Source organism: Carassius auratus, unplaced genomic scaffold (genome assembly GCF_003368295.1).
Source record: "Carassius auratus strain Wakin unplaced genomic scaffold, ASM336829v1 scaf_tig00011728, whole genome shotgun sequence".
Taxonomy (NCBI): domain Eukaryota; kingdom Metazoa; phylum Chordata; class Actinopteri; order Cypriniformes; family Cyprinidae; genus Carassius; species Carassius auratus.
Window position 1 is genome coordinate 1 of NW_020524238.1, and position 25,209 is coordinate 25,209.

The window sequence follows — 25,209 nt, forward strand, 5'->3', positions numbered from 1 at the left end:
TGTGTTTTTCCACAAACGTCACTTCCGGTCGGTCTGTTTATCCTCTTGGTTTCTGTGTTCGCGCTGCTCAGTTGGCAAGATGGCGTCGGAACCGAACAAGACAGAAATCCTCACCATTTTTAAACGTTTGCGCTCTATACCCACAAACAAGGTAACGCACCAAGTTTGTTGAAATGTATCTGTTAATGTTTATAGTATCGTCTAGCCTGTTGTGAGACATCCGTGTGTTGTTTCTTATGGGATTACGTGGTTCATTTGTGTGTCGCTAAGCCGGTGCTGATGGGGCCTGGGTCCCGTCAAACACATCATGTTTACTGTCAACATCACATCCGAAACACCTGTTCCAGCTGTCAACACTAGTGACTTAATATTAATAAACTAATCGGACTAAAGTAGCTGTTTTTGAAAGCAATTACTTGATCGCGGGTTACCGGCTCTGTGTGTCAGACGGGAATGACGCAGTGGCGACGGAAAATGACTCATCCTGTAATAATGTACCTCAAAACCCACGGAGTTCTAGGTGGAGTGTCCCACAGATGGAGCGAACTCATGAATACTCGTTAATATGTATATTAGGACATGAAATCTAGAATTAATGTACATTCAAATGAGTTGGTGGTGTTTTTAAAACTGTTTATATATAATGAGTAGGATACGTAATGAAAGGGTATGTTTGATTTTCAGGCCTGCTTTGACTGTGCTGCTAAGAACCCGAGTTGGGCCAGTATTTCGTATGGCGTGTTTTCTGTGCATTGACTGTTCTGGGATACATCGCTCATTGGGAGTGCACTTAAGCTTTATCAGGTCAGTCTGGATCTCTGTTGTTTTCTCTCTTATTAAATGATGCTGTCATGTGAATGTCTGTCAGTGTTTTATTCATCCGTGGTGATACAGAGTGTCGCATTCATTCGTTAGGCAAGAGTTCGAGGGTGAGTTAAAGTGTAGAATGTTGTCTTTTCAGATCCACAGAGCTGGATTCCAACTGGAGCTGGTTTCAGCTGAGATGTATGCAGGTTGGAGGAAATGCAAACGCGGTTAGTTCTTCTTTTCCTACCCTAAAATATCCATGCAGTTGCATCAGTTGTGCCTTTAAATATTAACCTATACTGCAGAAACTGTGCGTGTTACATCCCTCCCATGTTTTCTTTGTGCACAGATGGGGTTTTTTCCGCCAGCATGGCTGTACCACCAATGACACCAATGCGAAGTATAACAGTCGTGCGGCTCAGATGTACAGAGAGAAGATTCGACAGCTTGCCAACGCTGCACTCTCCAAGTATGGCACTGATGTGAGTATTCCAGTCTCATGCTGTTCCAGCATTCTCGCTGCATAGATGAACTATGTCCTGTGGATTTGTTGTCAGCATTGGTTATTAAAAGATATTTAATGTGATGCTATTAACATGCACTAAAAGCAGAGTTTTTCACAATGGTTTTGCATTATGATTTTACATTGGACATGATGCGTAACTTTATTACAACAGGCCTGTGTTCATAAGAAACCCGTTTAGTGTCTGAACCCCAGTTATTTAAAGAACTACAAATCTGTGGTTATCACAAACCATGTTTATTCTTGTTGCAAATGAACTTGTATTTAGTCTGGGTCATTTGTGTTTTGATGTTGAATAGTGTTTTTGTGGATGAGTTTGATTGAACTGCTGACAACAGACACTATAGATTATTGTATATGAGATTGACATGTTATTATAACTAACATTTATTTTTCATGTATTTTATTATGTCGGTTTTTAGTTATGTAATGTATCTCAGTGAGATATTTGGATGTCGTCTCTTGCTGTATGCAGCTGTGGTGTTTGTGATATTGAATAAACTTTGAACTTGAGTCACTGAACAAACTCCACGTTACACAGAAGTCATTAGCTTTATCCTCCCAGACTCACTAGTTATGAAAGCACAACAGACAACCAGTGCATATGTGGAGATCTGCATTCAGGGCATTTATTTGATTTTTGTCATTCAGCTGTGGATTGACCACTCAGGCTGTGCTCAGCCATCACCTGTAGAGAAGAGAGAACGACTTCTTTGACGAGCACACACAGGTAGGACACAGTGTTTTAAATTGTAAATGAGCTTTAATGTTCTTTTTTTTTTTTTTTTTTTCACAGTCAGAGAAACCTAGAAATATCAGGGAATTATGTATTGAACCCCTTTACACAGACTTTGCATCAGATTACATCTTTATCTCTTCTGACCAATGTAATCAGTCTCTCAGTATGTTTTCCCCCCAATTTTGGAAAGTAGTGGTAATGCTGTTAATGCATTTTTTTCTCTGGTTCTCCTAAGCTCTAAAATATAAAATCAGTAATCAAGTGAGATTTTTATGACGTTAATGATCTGTTAACACTTTAGTATAGGCACAAGTTCTCACTATTAATTAGTTTTTATTAGTATGTCTATTAATAACATATATTAGTGCTTATAAAACACATATTCTGCATGACCATATTTTACATCCGTAATCTTACCCAATACCTAAACTTAACAACTACCGTATTTTCTGGGCTATAAGTCGCACTTTTTTTTCAAAGTTTGGCTGGTCCTGCGACTTATAGTCAGGTGCGACTTATTTATCAAATTAATTTTACATGAACTGAGAAAAATGAACCAAGAGAAAACATTATCGTCTACAGCCGCCAGAGGGCGCTCTATGGTGCTCAGTGCTCCTGTAGTCTACACTGACGACAGAGCGCCCTCTCGCGGCTGTAGACGGTAATGTTTTCTCTTGGTGCTTGGATCTAAATAAATGTGACTTATAGTCCAGTGCGACTTATATATGTTTTTTGATTTGATGTATTTTTGGACTGATGCGACTTATTCTCAGGTGCGACTAAACAGTCAGAAAAAATACGGTACTATACTAACTATTAATAAGCAGCAAATTAGTAGTTTGAGGATTATCGAGTTAATAGCAAGAATAGGACCTTGAATGAAGTGTAACCTAATATCTCATTAATATTGTGCTCATGCAGATATGGTGTTATAATTATGACTGGATGTGTGAAATTTGATAATTGTTCTGTTACCTGCAGCCTGCCCAACAGCTGGAACATGGCGTCCCCGTCCCTAACAGATGAGAACGGAGCCTAACCCCTCAACTGGAGCAGAGCAATCCTAAGAGTTCAGAGACCATTACTCGTGTGTGGACCGCATTACACATCATAATGCATGCATTTCATTGTCAGTACTTTACATTTAATTATTTCTGGTCCGTGTGATGCAGAGTCTGAAGAGGGTCCGAGCATTGAAGGACTGAGCACAAGTCCTAAAGCCACAATAGGTGAGTGTTTACCAGATTGTGTGTTTGAGCGCTCAGGCAGAATGGATTTTATCATCACAACTTCCCCATATTTCTGTTTCTCCTTTCATCAACCCATTTCCCCATATTATTTTGGAAGTACTTTCTCACCAAACATTGATGAATCACTTAAGTAAGTCAAGCTCCAGGACCTGTTTGGAAGACTAATGAAGTATCCCATATACCAACCTTTTTATGGACAACAGGAAATAAAATTACATGGTTTAAAAAAACACTTTATAAATATGACAAAAACGCATAACTGCATACTTAAGTCTCATTCGAATATTTTTTGTGTGCAATAACAAGCCAGTAAATGTAGTTCTGCAACATTCTTTGCAAATGAATCGAAAGCCTGCTGTCCTGTTCTGTTAATGTAGATGACTCGATGCGATTGACGTCTGGAGAGTCTCCTGAAGGTGATTTGAATGGTTTTTAAATGGCAGGATGCCTATTGGCTGATGATCCGAATGAAGCAGCATGGTTCTGCGCTTGACTGACACTACATTTGAGTGTGTGCGCCGCTTTGGCTCCACCCCTTCCTCTTTATCATAATATTCCTGCAAAGCTGCTCATAATTTATAAGCTTGGTGTTACTTTAAAAATAATCTACTGCTTTAAATAATAATGCACTCAGATCTATTCAGGGTGTCATCAGGGACTGTGTATATATTGCACTTACACAGTTGTTTGACTGGGATTTGATTTAATTTAAAATGGAGAAATTCAGTGCAGATCAACTTTACGAAACATATGCTGTTAATAGAGCCTAAAGCCCATTGTATAATTCAGTTTTGACACAAATGCATGCATTCAGACTCCATTTGATAGCATGCACACTGGATAGTTTCATCCTTGTCCAGTGTGTGGGAAATCTATTGCTCATTTTTTATTCGCAATAAAATGTCTTTGTACTCACTTAAACCAGAGTTTATCATCAAAAAATATGTAAATTTATTACATTATACTTTTTTTTTTACCTTGTGAATGAATGTTAGAAGAGTAGTGGGCTGCTGCTGTGTGGGTGTTTTAACACTTGGCTGAAGAGTGACGGCAGATTTGTCATCTTTCTCTGTTCTGCCTGACGTAATCAATCTTTTAGGGTTTTTTCTCTCTTTAGTAATGTACAAACGCTATCATGGATTTTTTTTTTCTTATGCTATTGGGGAAAATAGGAACCCCAAAGTTATATTCGTTTCCATTCAGCACTTTATCACATTTCTAAGAATCCAAGAAATGTGGAACAGGTCCAGTGTTGTTTCACATGTGTGAGCTGGGCACACTTAACTTATACTTTATACATATTCATACCATTCTTATAGTTTTAAAACACAAAAACTGAAGTGTACTTTGGGCTGCACTTCTGTTGAGCCTGAAACATTGCTTGAATTTGATTGGTTTAATGTCTAAAAGCATTTCTGCTATTACTGACCTCCCTAGTATCTGTACGAATTGCAGAACTAACCTATGCACTGTATAATTATTCTTATTTACGCAGTAGTTACCAATTCTTATTGTGTGGCCCAAGTTTTTCTCTTCATTTGAACAGATACAGAAAAATGTTAAATTGTCAGAAAAAAAAGTCATCTTTTCTAAATCAGGAGAAAAATATATAGAGATTAAACATAGTTTACAAGCAGAAACAGTTGTGTGGATTTTGATGTTTTTATTAGCTGTTTGGACTAAGTTTGTAGCAGTGTGTGTGTGAGAGAGAGAGCTATTCCTTCAACTTAAAATTGGCATATTTTACTTACTTTCCCATAGTTGGTGGATAAAGTTGCTCACTCACTAAAAAAAAGTGATGTAATGAGTTTTCGGTAACACTTTAGAATAAGGAAACACTTAATCATGATTAACTATGACTTTGCCCTCAATACAGTCCTAATTTGCTGCTTATTAATAGTTTGTAAAGTAGCGTGTTAAATGTAGGTATTGGGTAGTATTAGGGATGTAGAATAAGGCATTAATATGTGCTTAATTTCTACTAATAAATGGCTAATATTCTAGTAATATGCATGTTAATAAGCAACTAGTTAAGAGACCCTAAAATAAAGTGTTACAGAGTTTTCTAATCTCATAAAGAGCTCCAAGGCACTTTCCATTCTGGACCCAGATCTCATAGCATGGTATTTCTGATGTGTTTTCCAGTCTGGATTGACTTGTGTCTGGGATGAGATTAGAGCGGCTTTTCATGGTTTATCAGGATACAGTTGGTGTAAATCTTAAAACCAATTTCAGCATTTGTCTCAGCACAAAGCTTCCAGATGGCCTAATTTTCTACCGAATTATGTAACTCGCTGGTTCAGTATTCAATAATAACGCTGCATGGATGTTCCCAGTGTTCATGTGTACACTTTAAACACACTCTTTCTCTGATTAAGTGAAGTGATTGTATGAGATGTGACCTCTTCTCTTTCCTCTGAGGCATGATATTCCTCAGTGCACTCACTGTGGGCTGTGGCTTCTATCGCCATGCACTAATAATCCTTGTCTGGAGTAATCTAGGAAGAAATTGTTTCCTGTCTACTTTTCTCTGACTATGCTGTCTGTTTTCAGAAGTGAAACCCTCCATTATTGGAAAGAAGAAGCCAGCCGCTGCAAAGAAAGGGGTATGTATGTGAGCAATCGGTGCTCTCAGTCACTTCCTGTTAAGGGAATTGTGCTTCCTGATCTTGCAGTGTTCAGTTTTTGTCAGTAGGCGTCAGCCTTGCAGCGCGATACAGAGGATAGAACAGATAGGTTTTGCCTTACTCACACATGTCTGCATTGTGAAATCTTATAATAGTAGTTAGACAAATGCATCGAATGTGTGCTAGTAGACTTTTGTTGGTGATTGATTGTCATTTTGTTGATGGGGTTGTTTCTTCACTTAAAACTTTCACTGAATTTCATAAAAGCTGTCAACAGCACGTCTGGGTGTCTGGGTCATAATTCATCTGATAATCCAATTATATTTCACTTAGATTTATCATGCTTTCATAACTCTATAATTCCCCAGTTCTCAATCATGAGAATTAGATTTTTTTTTTTTTTACATTACGGTACTTTACGTTACGGTTATTGTTTAATTAATAAAAATGGTACTGTATATGTACTGTAATTTGTAAATTGTATTAACTATTTGTGTGTGTGTGTAAATGTTCATTTTATTGTATTTGTATACTTTTTTTATTGATCTGTGTCACACACACGTTCACGTGTGTCTGATTGATAAATAGAACAATTATAATAAATGGTTAAATGTATAAATGCATGTGTGTATGTATTTAAAATATTTTTAGCATATGTTTAGTATTTATATTATAGTATGTATGTATATGTTTAGAGTTTCATTAGGTAATTTTATGTATAAATATACATAAACATACTGCTTCTATAGTTCAGTCTAAAAACTCATTTGCAGGTGCTACTTTGTTCATAAATAAATGTCATTACACTATTTTTTTTTTTTTTTTCATTTTGATTTTAGCTTGGCGCTAAAAAGGGTCTTGGTGCCCAGAAGGTGAGCAGCAAAAGCTTCACTGAGGTGGAAAAACAAGCCCAGGTGGCAGAGAAAATGAGAGAGGAACAGGTCACTGAGGCCAAGAAACAAGCCGAAGAGTCCATGTGAGTCTCCAGATCTCTTGGACATTTGCAGATGCTGGGAAACTGAAATGCTTTTTCTTAAAAGATTTTGATCAGAACCTACTGAATGGTCAAGCGTGTGGTCGAGTAAGATGATTGCTCCACGAACAGTGCAGTCAGACCTCTAGCTTAGTTTTTTCCCTCCACATTTCTCACAGAGTGGCCTCGATGCGACTGGCCTACAAAGAGCTGGAGATTGACAGGAAGATGGAGGAGAAGAAACTAAAGAGCCTCGAGGGCAAGAAGAAGGAACAGGCGGAGAGGCTGGGAATGGGATTCGGCAACAGGAGGTAAAGACACGGCGACAGCCTCGATTTAACCACTGTCATGTTAATAACATCACTCCCCTCAAACATGACATCACTGTCTGCATCTCACAGCGATGTGTCTGTTTGTTAATTTTATTGTACACTCAGTTTAATGAGGCTGATATGATGTGACTTTGATCGTCTGCAGTGCCGTGTCTCATTCTGTGATGGCTGAGATGCAGGTGATCGAGCAGGAGACCCCGGTCGGAGTCAAATCCTCTTCTCGCTCTAAACTGGACATGTTTGATGAGCCCGGCTTCGCCTCCGGACCGCCCAAGTATGTCTGATTCAGACAGCATTTGTGAATGTGCGTGTTAGCATGTGTGTGATTTGTATCAATCATTGTGATCTCAGGTACAAGGACAACCCCTTCACTTCAGGAGACAGTTTTGGCTCACGGTGGGACAATGATGGAGGATCCTCGTTCTCTTCCTGGGCTCTGGAGAAGGAGGAGCCTAAAGACAGCGAGGTCACCATCTCAAGCATCCAGCCAATCGGAGAACGGTTTGTTGAATAACGTCCTGATGCAGTAGACTGTGATCTGATTTGTGGCCGTTTTTATGACCCTATGACACCATGTGTCTCAGGTTGCCCAGCCGACGGAAGCATGAGGCGTCTGTGCCAGTCACAGAGTCCAGCGAAGCACAACAGAAGTTTGCCAATGCTAAAGCCATCTCATCAGACATGTTCTTCGGCCGTGAGAGCAACCCAGAGGTACAGTGAGCCCACCAGAGCTTGATTTGACACTTTTTTTCTTTTTTTTTTTTTTGGGTTAAATATACATTTGTATTGTTTATTTAAATATATTATTTCCCCCCACTAGTATGAAGCAAAGACTCGTCTAGAAGGCATGTCTGGAAGCACCTCCATCAGCTCTGCTGACCTGTTTGGTGATGGCAGTGTCCGTTCCTCTGGTAAACACTTTAAAGACTTCTTCAGTACTGTTTACATCATGCTAATTAGATTATAAAATGGAAAAAAGTCCTAGATTTGTTGGCGTATTATATAACATGACTGTGGCGCTCTGTTTTGTTCATGGACATGAACGCTGTAGGCTCATCAGGATTTGAAAACGTGCTTCCCTCCGGTCCGGACATCGCTCAGTTCAAGCAAGGTGTGAAGACTGTTGCAGGGAAGATGGCAGTGCTGGCTAACGGAGTTATGAACACCATTCAGGTGAACGCACACATTTCAGTCTTGACTATCTACATGTAATACGTCCACAGAAGCTGTATTAACTCCATCTGATCGTGTGTGTGTTCAGGATCGCTATGGATCTTACTGAAAGGACTGCATTTGAATGAAACAGAAGCTGCATTACAGGACACACCTCACTGCTGATTGGCTCTGGTCTGTCTTTGAGAGAGAGAGAGAGAGAGAGAGAAAGACCTAGACCTGGGTGCTCTCAGTCTCTCCCCAGACCACTGTAGACACTCTTGCTGACAGTATTTTAATTTCTTTTTTGAGGACTCTCGTTTTATTTTCAGATAACATCAGAAGCCCTGGGAAGAGTGTAAAGTTTATTTTCAGAATCGCAGTGCTTTCTGTTTGAACTAACAATCCTGTTTTCTCTGCAATGAACCGGTCTTTGATTTCAAATAGGTATGGATTTGAAATGTATTCTGTCCGGAATTAAATGTATAACTTAACCTATATGCGCTAATATGTTCTCATGGCTTTCTTTTTGTATTTTAACGGTATCCGAAGACCTTGGTTCATTCGGTGAACAAGGAAAGGGAACCCCATATGGTATATTTATACATTTGGAATATTTTGAGCCCTTTTCCTAAATGCGACCTATTAGATTTTGATGCATTATCATGATTTGACATTATGACAATTTGAGTGACTACGTGATGAAATAACAGTACTATTGTGCAATATGTCCAGGCATGTTAAGGACGAGTTCTTAAAGCTTTTTGTGGATGTTTGAGCTGACCGATGATTTTAAACTGAACCCTGTTTGTTTTTGCATGCCAGCATAAGCCGAAGACACTGGTGCTGGATCCGATTTCCAGCATTCACTCATATTTACAAAGAAAATGCTCAAGAAGAAAAGCGGTTTGAGGAGGTTTGCAGCGATGTGATTTAATCAACAGCTATTTAACAAGACGCCCTCAGTTTAGATGATGATAAAATGACAGCTTAGTTATTTTATATTTAAAGTTCACCCACTGTCGTCTGTTTTCTGGTAACGTGCATGTGCAGTTCTGTTTCCTAGTACATGCATTACAGCCTTTCTTTACTCCTCTATTGGGTTAATGCCAGACCGGGAGCTGGCGAATGGTATTTCTCTGCCTGTCCGTTTGTATCCCAATGCTAAATTTGGAAATAAAGAACAGTCCAACAGTCGTCTGGAATAAAAGCTATTTATTGTAGCCTGTTGAGAAGAATCTATTGAGATTTGTGTGAATAAAGATTGAAATCCCCACAAACAGCTGTTTAAGACCTTCATTCAATAAATCCAACAAACATTTTATGACCGAAGGATTGTGGAACAAATGAGTGGCAATGGAATAAGTAATGCACACAAAGTAAGTGATGACCCTTTAAACTCTTAATTAAAAAAGGTCAGCAGAGTATTGACCTGGGTGATGTTAACCCTGTAAAGCATACGGTCACATTTGCATCTAAATTATCAACATGATCAAACAACCTGTACGCAATCTGATACATGCCTTTATTTTTGCACTATTAGTTAATGTGTCAGGCTTTATAGGGTTAAAAAGGAGTCTGAATGTGGGTCAGGGCTTTGATGTGCTCTTACTCAATGGATATCTTTCATCCTGTTGCGCAGGGGCTCCCAGACTGGCCTCTGACCTCTCCATTTATTCAGCTCTGCTAGAGAAATGGGTTGTCTTATAAAACATCTGTTCCTGGATCAGATTTAGTTTGATAGCACGCCATGCTCTACGATGTTCCTGATTCCCAAGGCCTTGATTCTAAAGTCTGTTCCAGGAGCGGTAAAGGACCCTTTGATCACAGGTACAAAAACACACATAAATGTCACCGTCTGTTATTGCATCAATAACGAGGATCTACGGCATCTACATACAAACAAAAGATCAATGTAAGCATAAGTCCTCTTCCAGTCTTATTTGCATAGCAGTTAAATTAATAGGGTGATCAGAAAGCCGCATTATCCCTTTGTAGGCCCTCTGTGTCCCTGGCTTCTCATCCATGTCAAAGCTTTGGATTTGCTTAGTCACACAATCAAAGAATAACAGGTTTAGAAACAGCAGACTGGCTGTATTCGGTAAATATAAATGGAGCCGATTAGTGTAACAAACAAACAAGAAAAAAACTGAAAAATGGGGATTTATGGCTTAAAACATCCCCTGAATTCACTCATTCAAACGCACATGAAGACTCACTGAGTAAATACAATTCCCTTCTCAGCTTCAATTAAAAGTTCAATTAAACGCAGAAGTTGCTCGTTCACAGCTCAGCTGATATGACGGAACAAAAGTGATTGAAGACTGACAGATAAAATGAAAGAATGACAGAACAAAAGAATGATAAATGGATGGATGGAAAAAATTTGGTCTTGGAAAAAATAAATATTGTGCTGTCTAACTTTATAGATCTTCCCCATTAGAAAGAGCAGTCTTCATTTGAGGTTTTATTGATGTTAATTATCATTACTGTTTTATCGCCCAGCACTACAAGAAGTATTAACCCCCTTTAGCCATGTGGATCACTTTTAATGATGGATGGATGCACTTTTTTGGACTTTAAATTCTCAACCATTCACTGTCACTGTAAGGGTTGGTGGAGCCAGGACATTTTTCAGCATAACTCCAATTGGATTTGTTGGAAGAAGAAAGTCATACACCTAGGATGGCTTGAGGGTTGGGAAATTGTGCAGTAATTTTTGGGGTGAACAATCCTTTTAACTGAGAAAACCAGCTGTTGACTAGTTTTGGATATCAGTCAAAATCTTCTATTGTGATATGATCCAACATTCCTGGTCTTGGCAGGGGCATCGTGGTGTTTTGCTAGTCGTCCCATGATGCATTCCGAATGACAAATGAATCAGAAATAACAGCATGTTATAAAACATTTAACTACAAGTCATTATAATAAAAGTATAATAAGCATATTGGATTTAAGGCTCTTTAAGAATCCTGGAATACATGAGACATCAATGCAAAGATTTAGTTTTAAAGAGCTGACTATGGATCACAAATTTAAGCATAATGGACAATCAAGAGTAGAGTGGTCGTGTATCATGCTGAATGGGTTTATTTTGAGATAATGACCAGCTCGCTGTTCATTATCCTGCTTATTATACAACCATTTACAATGAAATATTTATTGGAGCTCACAAATGATAAAATATTCAGAGTGCTGATAAAGCGCAATTGCTTTTATTGTGAATTGTGCAATGAAAATTTCATTTGGCCCAGCAGCTCTCTTAGCCAAGATGCTCCTGGGGCTGGTGGCCCTCATGTCAGAGGCCATGAAGGTGAAGAGCCTCTCTGGGCACCGGTCAGAGGTTGGGCATGGGGCTAAGCTATTGTACAACCTCAACGCCTGACTGATCAAGGCCTCTCCGATCAACAGAGATGTTGTGAGAAAAAGAAGAAAAAAAGTCCACTTACAGTAGGAGAAATATTTATTTGATCCCCTGCTGATTTTATAAGTTTGCACACTTTTTCTACACACAAGAAATTAAGGTTCTGTAATTTTGATGGTAGGTTTATTTTAACAGATAGAGACAGAATATCAACCAAAAATTCCAGAAAAAAACATTATAGATAAGAAATTGACTTCACATTGACAGTGAGTGAAATAAGTATTTGATCCCCAATCAACGAGAAAGAATGCTGGCTCCCGCAGATTGGTTGTGTGCCCATGTGGAACAGAGATTAGTCCTGACACTTTAAAGGGATACCCAACCCCAAAATAAAAATTAATCACTAACCCTCATGTTCGTTCCAAACTCATAAAAGCTTTGTTTGTCTTCAGAACACAATTTAAGATATTTTGGATGAAAACCAGGTGGCTTGAGACTGTCCCATTGACTGCCAAGTAAATTACACAGTCAAGGTCCAGAAAAGTATGAAAGACATTGTCAGAATAGTCCATCTGCCATCAGTGGTTCAACCGTAACGTTATGAAGCGACAAGAATACTTTTTGTAAGTGAAGAAAACAAAAATAATGATTTATTAAACTTTTCCTTTGTCAACAGTCTCCTCTGTGTCTCTCCATATCATCTGCACATGCTCTTCTGTATAGAGGTCTTCACAGTGCACCCGAGAACCGTCGACCCGGGACCCGTACCGGCCGCACGGGTTCGGGTCTATATTTTAAATGATCAGCCAGGTCCGGGTCAGGTCCGAATCTATTACCTCAGGTTCCGGGTCTGTTTAACATTGTGTGCAAAACCCGTGCGATCGGAGTCATCGGACTCGGAGAACACCTGGCCGTGATCAGATACTGCTTGTGTTTTTTGTAACTTGCAACTCGTAAAATTAAGAAAAGAAGAGTGATCTCTCTCGCTCTCTCTCTCTGCCGTTAGAAGCAGAGTTAATGCAAGTGCCCGCACGGTAATAATCCTTGCAGACTTGACACACTTATATTTAATATATTTCAAATCAGCAACATGTTTCTATGGCAACCAGTGAGGGACACTTCGGCCGCCAAACCGCGCTTTACATTTTCCCCATTTTTATAATAATATAAATTAACCGTTTAATCTTAAAAGTTTTTGTAACAAACTTTCATAATCATCGGGAAGAAGGAGGCGGGAATCCAATCAAACTTTAATAACAAAATAAACACAAAACAGCGCGTCAGCCCCTCACGGACGACTGACGCGCACAGATCAAAATCAAAACAAACTAAAACACAGGCCTCTCTCGTCCGTCACTGTCGTCGCTCCGGTTTTATATCCCTCCATCTCCTCCTCGCTCCTGTTCCAATGTCTCTCGGCCCTGCCCCACTCATCACAGTTTTATTGGTCAGATTCACACTCAACGCAGAGCAGAGAGCACAGAGATGATAGCAAATAAATAACATCAGTGGCATTTTTATAGTTCAAAAGGGCAAACAGTCTGAGTTGTTATGCAAGTTAACTCTAGTCAGAATGTACATGTGCACAGTTGCATTTATCATCCGTCACCGTGACATCAAGTCGACTCTTGAAGCTGAAATAATGAGTGGATTAAGCATGGACTTGGAATAACGAGAGGAATAACATGGATAACTTTCTTGTCAGAGGATTGTAATGCATCACAGACAGTCAGGTACAAGGAAGAGAGACTATGGCTCCTTAAATGAGGTAAGACAGAAAGCTGTATTTTTTGCAACAGGTTTATTGACTTGTAATAGCAATTTAAGGTGGAATATGTGACAATCGGGTCCAGTCGCTGTGTCTTCCTGGTGTGTTCGGGTCCAGCTTTCAAATAATAGACGGGTCCGGGTCGGGTCTGGATAGGCATTTCTCTGATCTACACGGGTTGAAAGAAAACAGTGGATCCTTGTAGCGTGGCTGATACAGAAGAGCGTACGCAGCATACGGTAGTAGGGAGAGACACAGACGAGACTGTTGACGAAAGAAAAGTTGAATAAAGTCGATATTTTGTTTGTTTTTTTCACACAAAAGGTGTTCCCGTCGCTTTATTTAACCCAGATTGCACGTCTGATGGCAGATGGTGTATTATGATGATGACTTTCATATCTTTTATGGACCTTGACACTGTTATTTACTTGGCATTCTATGGTACAGTGAGAAGGGTCCCGGTTTTCATTTAAAATATCTTAAATTGTGTTATGAAGATGAACAATGCTTTTCTGGGTTTTGGAACGACATGGGGTAAGTGATCAATGACACAATTTTCATTTTGGGGTGGAGTATCCCTTGTCATCTCATTAGGTGTATAAGACTCATAATCGGTATCTTCCATTCAAACATCTCCCACCACCTTGCAAGACCAAAGAGCTGTCAAAGGATGTCAGAGACAAGACTGTAGATCTGCACAAGGCTAGAATGGGCTACAAGACCATCAGCGAGAAGCTTGGTGACAAGGAGACAACTTCAGAAATGAAAGAAATACAAAACAATTGGCTTCTGTCTGGAGCTCTGTGCAAGAACTTGCCTCATGGGGTAAGGATGATCAGGAAAAGGTTAGGGATCATCCTCGAACTACGCGGGAGGAGTTTGTTAATGATCTTAAGGCAGTTGGGACCACAGTCACCAAGCAAACCATTGGTAATACACCACGCATCAATAGACTGAAATCCTGCAGAGCCTGTAAGGTCACCATGCACATGTACAGGAACGTAAAAAATTTGCTAAAGAACATCAAAATGATTCAGAGAAGGCTTGGGAGAAAGTGCTGTGGTCAGATGAGACCAAAATTGAGCTCTTTGGCATTAAGTTGATTCACCATGTTTAGAGGGAGAGAAATTACCCCAAGAGCACCATCCCTTGAGTCAAGCCCAGAGGTGAAAACATTATGCTTTGGGGCTGTTTTTCTGCTAAGGATACAGGATTACTTCACTGTATCGAGGGACAAATGGACTGTACAGTCTTAGATGAGAACCTCCTGACCTGAGCCAGAACACTGAAGATGGGTCATGGATGGGTCTTCCAGAATGACAATGACCCGAAACATACCACCAAGGCAACAAAGAAGGGGATCAAAAACCTTCCTGGGATGTGTACAAACCCGGTCACCAACTACATCTTACCTCTGTGTACTAAGTCATGTTTTCGTTGGGGATCAAATACATATTTCACTCACTGAAATGCAAATCAATTTTTAACCTTCACATACTGTTTTTTTTTTTCTGGATTGTTTCGTTGGTATTCAGTCTTAATTCGTTAAAATAAACCTACCATAAGAATTACAGACACTTCATTTCTTTGTATGTGGGCAAACTTACAAAATCAGCAGGGGATCAAATAAATATTTTCCCCACTGTATATCATACATTTCAACATTTTGAGTTCAAGATATTATTAGGAAACAAAAAAATAATTAAATTAAATACACATTTATATAGGTGACATTTCAAACAATGATCATAATCATACGTTTCTACAAACAATCCACATGGTGTTCATTATAATATTTTTTAGGAAAAATCATTGAATTCAAATCCAAATGAAAATTGCCAATTCAATTCAAATTCATGAACTTTAATAGATTCTCAATTCAGTTCTGTAGGCACACAATCCTGACAGAGTTTTTATTTTACAACCCCAAAAAAAAAAAAAAAAAAAAAAAAGAACAAAGCAGGTTCCCTAAAATCAGTCTCCTGTTCGGTTGTTCTAACCACAAAAAGGATGTTGTTATAGGTTCAATCTCTACCCTTCTCCCAGGTCTCCAACGGAGGAGCTTTGAGAACATATTTGTCAATTATTGCAAATGGGCCAAGAAAAACAACTTTGACTGGAAGATGGCTTAATTCATCGGCTGCCCATGCTGGGTAATGCTGTCACAGATTGCCTGAGTCAGATACAAATCACTGACATTAATTCAACCACAGGCCCATTTCTGATATATGACTACCATTTAGAGAAATTAAACCTCATTGGCAGATTTTCATTGGGAATTCATTGAGCATTGGGCGAGATCTGGCAGCCGGTCGAGGTTTGATGATTTATCAAAGAGAGTTTTCGCACGAATGGGCCAATAGGTTGAGGCTGCTGTTAGCCAGCCGTGACTCTGCTGCTGCCTCGCTCTGGAAGGTTACAGGCTCGGCCATAAATTTCTCACCTGAAGGACTTGAGCGATGTGTAGTCCTCTGAGGCAGATGCCGTTCTTGCAGCCAGTTCTCCTCAGGAATTTGAAGTTGTCTTTTTCTGCTGACTTCAGGGAAGCATTATACACATACGAGCCGCTCGTGTCCTGGAGACATAATCAAAGTCCAAACCTAAGTTCCTTCTTATGATCACACAGGGAGAGAAATGCTTAATATACAATAGCAAGAATAACCCTAGTGTGCATTACAAGTGTGCTTAATTATATTGAATGGCACTTTTAGTACATCCAGACTATATGTTATGATATTAATGAGGTAAAGGCCACCTAAAGCCTTGTTCAGACTTTCAGTCCAAATCCGATTATTTGTGTATCTGACTGGAATCTGATTGAAATATTTTACTGTGTATCGCAACTGTTCAGATGGGATTTGTGTGTCCCGTGGTGCGCTTTCGTTTTACTCAACGACGTTGTATTGGTATGCCTACACTAACAGCAGAACAGTTTGCAATAGAGATGTTGTCTTACAACATCGTGCTGGATTATATAATGTCTTCTGTGCTGTCTCGCACTTCCCAACAACACAACCTTTTTCTACAAATACATTCAGTGTTTTCTACAAACAATGTCTGACATGTTTGCATTTTACGTGGCATAAGGAACTGACACAGGCAAATAAGTTATGTAAAATCCGATCTGGGCAGACAGACTGACTGAAATGCAATTTGAATAAGTTTTCATGGGTTTTTTTTGCCATTCACACTTGTGAAATATGATTGGATTCCAATCGCATATATGTACAAAAACCGGATTTGGACTGACAGTCTGAACAAGACTTAGGTGTGCTTAAAGAGTGTTCAATTTCACGACTATGTTTCTTAACACATTTAAGAACACTTTTAAAAAGTGCACTTTATAATAATGTAAAAATAAAAGTTTTTTTTTTTTTTATCATTTTTAAAAACGTTTTTTTTGTTTTGGTGTCCTTGTCACATTGTAATTGTACCTTTAGGTACTGAGTAATATTAATCAACTACTTGTATTTACTACATGGTCATTGGTTAGGTTCAGGGTTTGGCTTGTTTAGTGTCACTTGCATGTTAATATGTCTAATTAATTGTTATTATAATAGTAAGAACATGTAATAAGGATAAAAATAAATCAAATAATACCAAATCTATTGCATTTAAACCAAATTTATTTTATGTGTTTACTAACATACTCAAGCACATGTAATTCATTTTCATTTTTATTAAAGTGATAATACATTTACATAATACAAGTACATAGTTTAAATGTCCTGTGTTCAACTGCATCATTGTAAATGTGTAAATATATTTAAATACATGACATACAAGTTTCAGTACAAATTACATTAAAGTATCATTTATGTTTATCATAAATTTGTGTCAGTACATTCAGCAGTACAATTTAACCATATTTCGAAATCAATAGACGCAATTATGAAATTACATATAAAAATGTATTTAAGCCTTAAATGAGTCAAAATAGTTCAACTGCATAATAGAAATTTAAACTATCACACATTTTTCATTTGTTAATAACATGTAATTAAGTGTCTAAAAACCTCACATTCAGTTCACACTTACATATATTCTTAGATGCTTCAAAGTTATATATATATATATATATATATATATATATATATATATATATATATATATATATATATATATATATATATATATATATATATTACTTATAAATATATTACATTATCAACATATTAAAGTACATTTTTCCAGAGTATGTACTCTTTTTTAAATTATATAAATTATATTATATATACATCTTTTTCACAAGGAAATGTTTCAATGCAAATGCAAATGTATTTTGCTGGCCATGTAAACAGCATTACAGGTTATAGCATTGCAGAGGCACAGCAAACAAAAATGTTGGTGCAAATTTATAGCAAATGTGATTATAAAACATGTTTAGCAAATGTTTCCAGATATGGGTGTGTAAAACACTGCAAATGAACATTTCGGTCCATAGGTAGTGCTTTGTTTATTCTCCATGATTTGCTTGCTATTAAACTTTTTTTTCTTGATAAACTTAACACAGTCAGTCACTTTGTCTTGCGAGCCTGCGAGGGAATGAATGAATTAGTCATGGGAACAAATTCTTAATCCATGGCTATGGTATCTTTTATGTTTTCCCCTTTAAATCTTGTCTGTGTCTCTGCATCTAAATTGTCAAATACACACAAAATGTCATGAGTTAACGTGTCCAGTTGATAGAAAATTAGATAAATGTCTGATAAAATAATATTGCACCTGTTCATTAGATCCTAAAGTGACAGCAGCATAATATACCTGCTGCTGTCTGTGCCATTAATGTGAATCAAACAGCACACTATTCTTGAATGAATAAGCTTTTGTAGCTTTAATAAGAATAATTGTGTATTTAATTCATGCAGTGATGACTGAAATGTTCCCTCTGAGCCGCACGTGAGCGCGGCTGCTCACTTCTTATGTCCGGGCAGTGTAGAATAAATAATATGTCATACACAGGACAAAAGCAAAAATTAGTTGGTAAAGACATTTTATCAAATTCTACCCCTGCGTCCCAATGTCCATACATACTATCCATCCTAAATAGTATGTGAGATGAGAATAAGTGTGTCCCAAAGCAAAGCATGTTGAAAAGAGTATGCCAAAATCCACATATGGTCATTTCAGATTTTTGAAGTGTGTATCTGTGCACACTCTAAATACAAAACTCCAAGACACAAAACAGTCGCACACAAGTTGTAAGAAACTAGTCATATTCTAGGTTCTTCAAAGTAGCCACCTTTTGCTTTGATGACTGCTTTGCACACTCTTGGCCTTCTCTTGATGAGCTTCAAGAGGTAGTCACCTGAAATGGTCTTCAACAGTCTTGAAGGAGTTCCCCGAGAGATGCTTAGCACTTGTTGGCCTTTTGCCTTCTGTCTGTGGTCCAGCTCACCCCTAAACCATCTGGATTGGGTTCAGGTCCGGTGACTGTGGAGGCCAGGTCATCTGGAGCAGCACCCCATCACTCTCCTTCTTGCTCAAATAGCCCTTGATGCCTTCAGTGTGACTCTACAATTTTCATAGTCATGAAAATAAAGAAAACTCTTTGAATGAGAAGATGTGTCCAAACTTTTGGTCTGTATTATATATATATATATACACAGTATTGTTCAAAATAATAGCAGTACAATGTGACTAACCAGAATAATCAAGGTTTTTAGTATATTTTTTATTGCTACGTGGCAAACAAGTTACCAGTAGGTTCAGTAGATTGTCAGAAAACAAGCAAGACCCAGCATTCATGATATGCACGCTCTTAAGGCTGTGCAATTGGGCAATTAGTTGAAAGGGGTGTGTTCAAAAAAATAGCAGTGTCTACCTTTGACTGTACAAACTCAAAACTATTTTGTACAAACATTTTTTTTTTTCTGGGATTTAGCAATCCTGTGAATCACTAAACTAATATTTAGTTGTATGACCACAGTTTTTTAAAACTGCTTGACATCTGTGTGGCATGGAGTCAACCAACTTGTGGCACCTCTCAGCTGTTATTCCACTCCATGATTCTTTAACAACATTCCACAATTCATTCACATTTCTTGGTTTTGCTTCAGAAACAGCATTTTTGGTATCACCCCACAAGTTCTCAATTGGATTAAGGTCTGGAGATTGGGCTGGCCACTCCATAACATTAATTTTGTTGGTTTGGAACCAAGACTTTGCCCGTTTACTAGTGTGTTTTGGGTCATTGTCTTGTTGAAACAACCATTTCAAGGGCATGTCCTCTTCAGTATAGGGCAACATGACCTCTTCAAGTATTTTAACATATGCAAACTGATCCATGATCCCTGGTATGCGATAAATAGGCCCAACACCATAGTAGGAGAAACATGCCCATATCATGATGCTTGCACCTCCATGCTTCACTGTCTTCACTGTGTACTGTGGCTTGAATTCAGAGTTTGGGGGTCGTCTCACAAACTGCCTGTGGCCCTTGGACCCAAAAATAACAATTTTACTCTCATCAGTCCACAAAATGTTCCTCCATTTCTCTTTAGGCCAGTTGATGTGTTCTTTGGCAAATTGTAACCTCTTCTGCACATGCCTTTTTTTTAACAGAGGGACTTTGCGGGGGATTCTTGAAAATAGATTAGCTTCACACAGACGTCTTCTAACTGTCACAGTACTTACAGGTAACTCCAGACTGTCTTTGATCATCCTGGAGGTGATCATTGGCTGAGCCTTTGCCATTCTGGTTATTCTTCTATCCATTTTGATGGTTGTCTTCCGTTTTCTTCCACGTCTCTCTGGTTTTGCTCTCCATTTTAAGGCATTGGAGATCATTTTAGCTGAACAGCCTATCATTTTTTGCACCTCTTTATAGGTTTTCCCCTCTCTAATCAACTTTTTAATCAAAGTACGCTGTTCTTCTGAACAATGTCTTGAACGACCCATTTTCCTCAGCTTTCAAATGCATGTTCAACAAGTGTTGGCTTCATCCTTAAATAGGGGCCACCTGATTCACACCTGTTTCTTCACAAAATTGATGACCTCAGTGATTGAATGCCACACTGCTATTTTTTTTTAACACACCCCTTTCAACTAATTCAACTAATTGCCCAATTGCACAGCCTTAAGAGCGTGCATATCATGAATGCTGGGTCTCATTTGTTTTCTGAGAATCTACTGAACCTACTGGTAACTTGTTTGCCACGTAGCAATAAAAAAATATACGAAAAACCTTGATTATTCTGGTTAGTCACATTGTACTGCTATTATTTTGAACAATACTGTATATATATATGTGTGTGTGTGTGTGTGTGTACATGTATGTATATGTGTGTTTTAAGGATTTTTCAAAGTAAAGCACAGAACAAACAAACAACATTGTATCAGACTGCACATGCACCCATAAAAAAAAAAACACATAACATCCTTGACATAAATTATAATACTTACAGGTTCAGTAAACAGTCGATCGTCTGGAATACCCAAAGGTAATGTACAACTCAACACTCATAGGAAACATTAGTGGTCGGTTAAGCAGCTAATCTGTTTAAATATCCAAGTAACGATCCCCAAAACTTTTCGAAGGAGTTAGACCTCAGAAATCGGAGTCTATCCACTTGTATGACAGAGATCTTATAGATAATCGAAATTCAAAAAGAGGGAGGTGAGGATGACTTCCAGTCTCTTGGCCACGATCAGACCCAGTGTAAGGCTTTTGGAAGGCTAGGGGTGTGTTGTGAGAAGTTCCATTGCCAGCAGAATAAGCCTATTATAGGCCTTAGAGTACCACTCAAATATATAAGTCCAAAATCCTGACAATGAATGGCAGTGAAGGGCAAAAAAGCATGATCAGTTGCATCAGTGACTTTGCACTTGTCACACAATGGTGAAACAGAAGAGAACATTTCATGGAGTTTGATTTTTGTATAAAGTAAGAAATGAATGACCTTGAATTGTATCAACTGATGTCTGCTTTTGACTGAGCAGATGGTACTGCATTCAGATGATACATTTTGGACTTCACAATGCCCAATTTGTAAACAATGAAAAAAGTGTGAATGGGACAGATCAACCTTCAGTCTGATTAAATGATGTAAACCTTCGCTCAACATAAAGATCCTTAAAGCTGCGGTAGGTAACTTTTGATGCTCTAGCGGTTAATAAACAGAACTGCTTGCGTCTTGCGGAAGAACATCGTAGCCGGAACTACTTCTCTCTGTTTATGTCTATGAAGAATCACAAAGGTACTGGGTTACTCCGCCGCGGTGCCTCCGAAACAATCTAAAATAGTCCGAATATAAACACTTATTACAGGTGCACCCTAGTGATTCAGGACAAGCCAAAAACACGGTTTGGAAAATGGATTCATGGTGTACTCGCTTATTATATACATTTTTCTACATTTTGAACACAAATAAAGTTACGGACCGCAGCTCTGATTGGTTGTTTTTTACCGGGAGCGCATGACTTTCTGCAAATGGCAATAGGAGCAATGGGAGGAGCCAGAGGAGCTTGATTTTTTACACAGATTATCTGTCTCATATTCTACTGTCAGGACATAATGACAGGTTTAATAAATATGTAAAAAATATTTTTTTACAAAAGTTCCCTACAGCACCTTTAATAGAACTTAAACCCTTCTCCTTTCAAACAAAAAAGGGGTCTGTCAGACCATGGGGGTTAAAAATAATGACTGTAGTGTATACACTGAGGTCTCTGGCAGTGACTGGACTTTTCTTTTACTTGGTTTTTGACTGAATTTTTCAACACAAACATAGTTTATTCACTAATGATAGGTAACAAGGTCCCAGCCAGGCTCGTCTCCATTTGCACCCTTAAGAAGAACATCTGGGGTCAGATTTCCTGGTGCTCTCTTCTCCCAGATCATTAAAGCCTTAACATTGGTAGCCCAGTAATAGTGTTTAAATACCAGCAGACCCAGACCACCCACAGAGCGTCGGAGAGGACCTGGGAGAGAGGGGTTACATACGTGCGTTGCGGACCCACCTATACTAATACGCTCTTTAAATAACAAAGAAAAAACATTGCCCCAGACTTTAGACCAGCTTTGAGTTAGTCTATGGCACAGTCTATTTTGCACCAGCAATTTGCCTTAACACTCCTCTTTTTTAGACCAGCACACCCATGGGCGCACAAATGAGCGCAAATGCATTTGTTAATTAAAGGACGTGGCGCTGGACTTGAAAATGCGAACGGCGCCGGCCTGAAACTAACAAACACACTTGCGCAGCACCTTGCGTCGCATTGTGCCAGGTGTATTATAGGACCCTTGGTCTTTAATTATCAGTCTGAGATACAGTATACAAAGTGGTCCCTAACTATTTTGAATGGAATATATTGAATCCTGTATAAAATTAAAAAGGTAAATGTCTGTTTGTTTGTTTTGTCTCTACAATATGTCAATGATAACCAAAATGGTTCTGTTACAAACATTCTTCAAAATATCATATTTGTAGCATCCTATCTCAAAATCGGTACATATATTGTCATTGGTTTCTGTTCAAGTCCTTGACCCCACCAAAACATTCAGTGTGGGTAATGTGGACCGAATGGACTGGATTTGAGCTTTATTCTCAGACAAAAACCTCAACAGTGCTTGCCAACTCCTCTGAGAGAAGACCAGAAACAAACGTAAGAGTTGTTGTAACATAAAAATGATATTTTCAAATATACATAGCCTATATGCTTTTAGTAAGCAGTCTTTTAGAGAAACATGGAACCAATAACATTAATTTCAGCTTTGAGTTTAATTGTGAAGAACTTTTTCCCCATGTGTTTGCAGACTATGGTTCTTCCACCAATGTTTTTAGCGATCCTTTTCAGTCTCTCACTGAATCTATGGCTCTGTGAGGCTGGAAGTGTGATCATTTGTAAGTAATCTATGTAATCATTTGTTTGGATTGTAATGTATTTATTTTAAAGCATTGAAAATTACATTTTGTATCCCAATACGTTCCACTAAACCTTTATGTCTCACATTGTAGTGGATCAAGAAGTACCATATGTCAAAACCGGTGATACCAAGGTCAAACTTGAGGATGCAATGCTTCAGAGAAGAGTTGCTCGAAACTGCAAGGAACTTCATGAAAAATATCAGGTTTATGATGGTACGCTCATTTTATGATAATATTTGATCTTAAGTAACAACTGTGTTTTAGGAATGCTTCTGTTCATGCAGATCTTTATTATCTGAACTCATCAAGAGGAGTCCTTTACCAGATGTTCTGTGATATGACCACTGCTGGCGGCGGCTGGACGCTGGTTGCCAGTGTTCATGAAAACAACATGTATGGAAAGTGTACTCTTGGTGATCGCTGGTCTAATCAGCAGGGCAGTGACCCAAACCGGCCTGATGGAGAGGGCACATGGGCCGACACAGTCACATTCGGAACAGCAGAGTCCTCTACAAGTGATGATTATAAGGTATTTTTATTACATTAATGGTTTCACATAAAGGACACTGAGACACTAGACAGACAATCAAAAGATGTTGATGTAGAATTTGAAATGACAGTCTGTTTCCTTCATGTCACAGAACCCTGGATACTATGACATTGCGGCACAAGATGTGTCTGTGTGGCATGTTCCTAATAATATTGATTTGGAACAGTGGTCCGCTTCCTCCATCCTGCGATACCACACGGAAAATCACTTCTTAAACCTCTACGGAGGAAACCTTTTCTATTTATTCAAGGTGAGATGAACTTGGATACTAGTTTATAGAGTTTGAAACACACAAAAAAAATAGTCAAAGATTACAATTTTGTACAATTATAAAAATGTTATCTCTTATTTTCCTAGAAATTCCCTGTGAGGTTTGCATTAGGTGCATGCCTCACTGATAATGGACCTGCTATTCCAATAGTGTATGATACCGGAAATGTGGATTACAACAAAAACTTGTACGGTCCCAATTCAAGACGTATGTCAAATTCTCTTTAGCCTGTATGATTCACATTTTTGAAATGTTTACATTTTGAATCAGTTTAATGAATGAAAGCCATGTCATACTGTATGTGTTACATTCTCTGCATTTCCTTAGAAATATTAACACCTGGATTCATCGCATTCAGAGTCTTTAATACCGAAGGGGCAGCCATGGCTCTTTGTTCAGGTGTCAAACCAACCGCCTGTCACACTGAACATGTGAGTTGACAGAATATTCTGGATTTAAATCGATGTCTATGGACAGCGTTTGTGACATGCCGTTAATCACCACATAATGCATTAATAGTTATTCATTTACATTGGAGATAAAGTGTCTGTAGATGTGTTTTGTTGTTTGTAATATACTCATATTGTCACAGTTCTGTATTGGTGGAGGTGGACACTTTCCTGAAGCCACCCCTAGACAGTGTGGGGACTTTACGAGCTTTGACTGGGATGGATATGGTACTAATAAGGGATGGAGTGCTTCCAAAGAGATAACCGAGGCAGCTGTGCTTCTCTTTTATCGCTGACATTCTGGTCAATCTATAATCGCCAGCTTCCTTCCCTTCTTCATTCTGAGATATTCCATATTGATTAACATTAGAATGTTAGATAGACAATTATTTGCTCAAATGTGTTTCTTTACTATACTATTTACATATATATGGCAACTGAATTGTAACTGAAAAATCAGATTAGACATTTATTGATCTTCTGGTGATTCATATTTTATACCTCCTCTTTCAATGTTCATGGGTTTCTTGGGTTC

General features: G+C 38.4%; 1 protein-coding gene and 1 pseudogene across 1 annotated transcript; both read left to right on the forward strand.

Moving 5' to 3' along the window:
• The first annotated feature begins 55 nt into the window (after positions 1 to 55).
• On the forward strand, positions 56 to 9,680 carry LOC113073270 (ADP-ribosylation factor GTPase-activating protein 2-like; annotated as a pseudogene).
• Positions 9,681 to 23,310: 13,630 nt separating this feature from the next.
• On the forward strand, positions 23,311 to 25,061 carry LOC113073267 (intelectin-like). The gene is made up of 7 exons (XM_026246158.1): positions 23,311 to 23,380; positions 23,495 to 23,617; positions 23,689 to 23,933; positions 24,046 to 24,204; positions 24,312 to 24,432; positions 24,553 to 24,656; positions 24,818 to 25,061. Exons 1-7 carry the CDS (start codon positions 23,311 to 23,313, stop codon positions 24,968 to 24,970), a joined length of 975 nt encoding a protein of 324 aa, XP_026101943.1. The 3' UTR covers positions 24,971 to 25,061.
• The last annotated feature ends 148 nt before the right edge of the window (positions 25,062 to 25,209 follow it).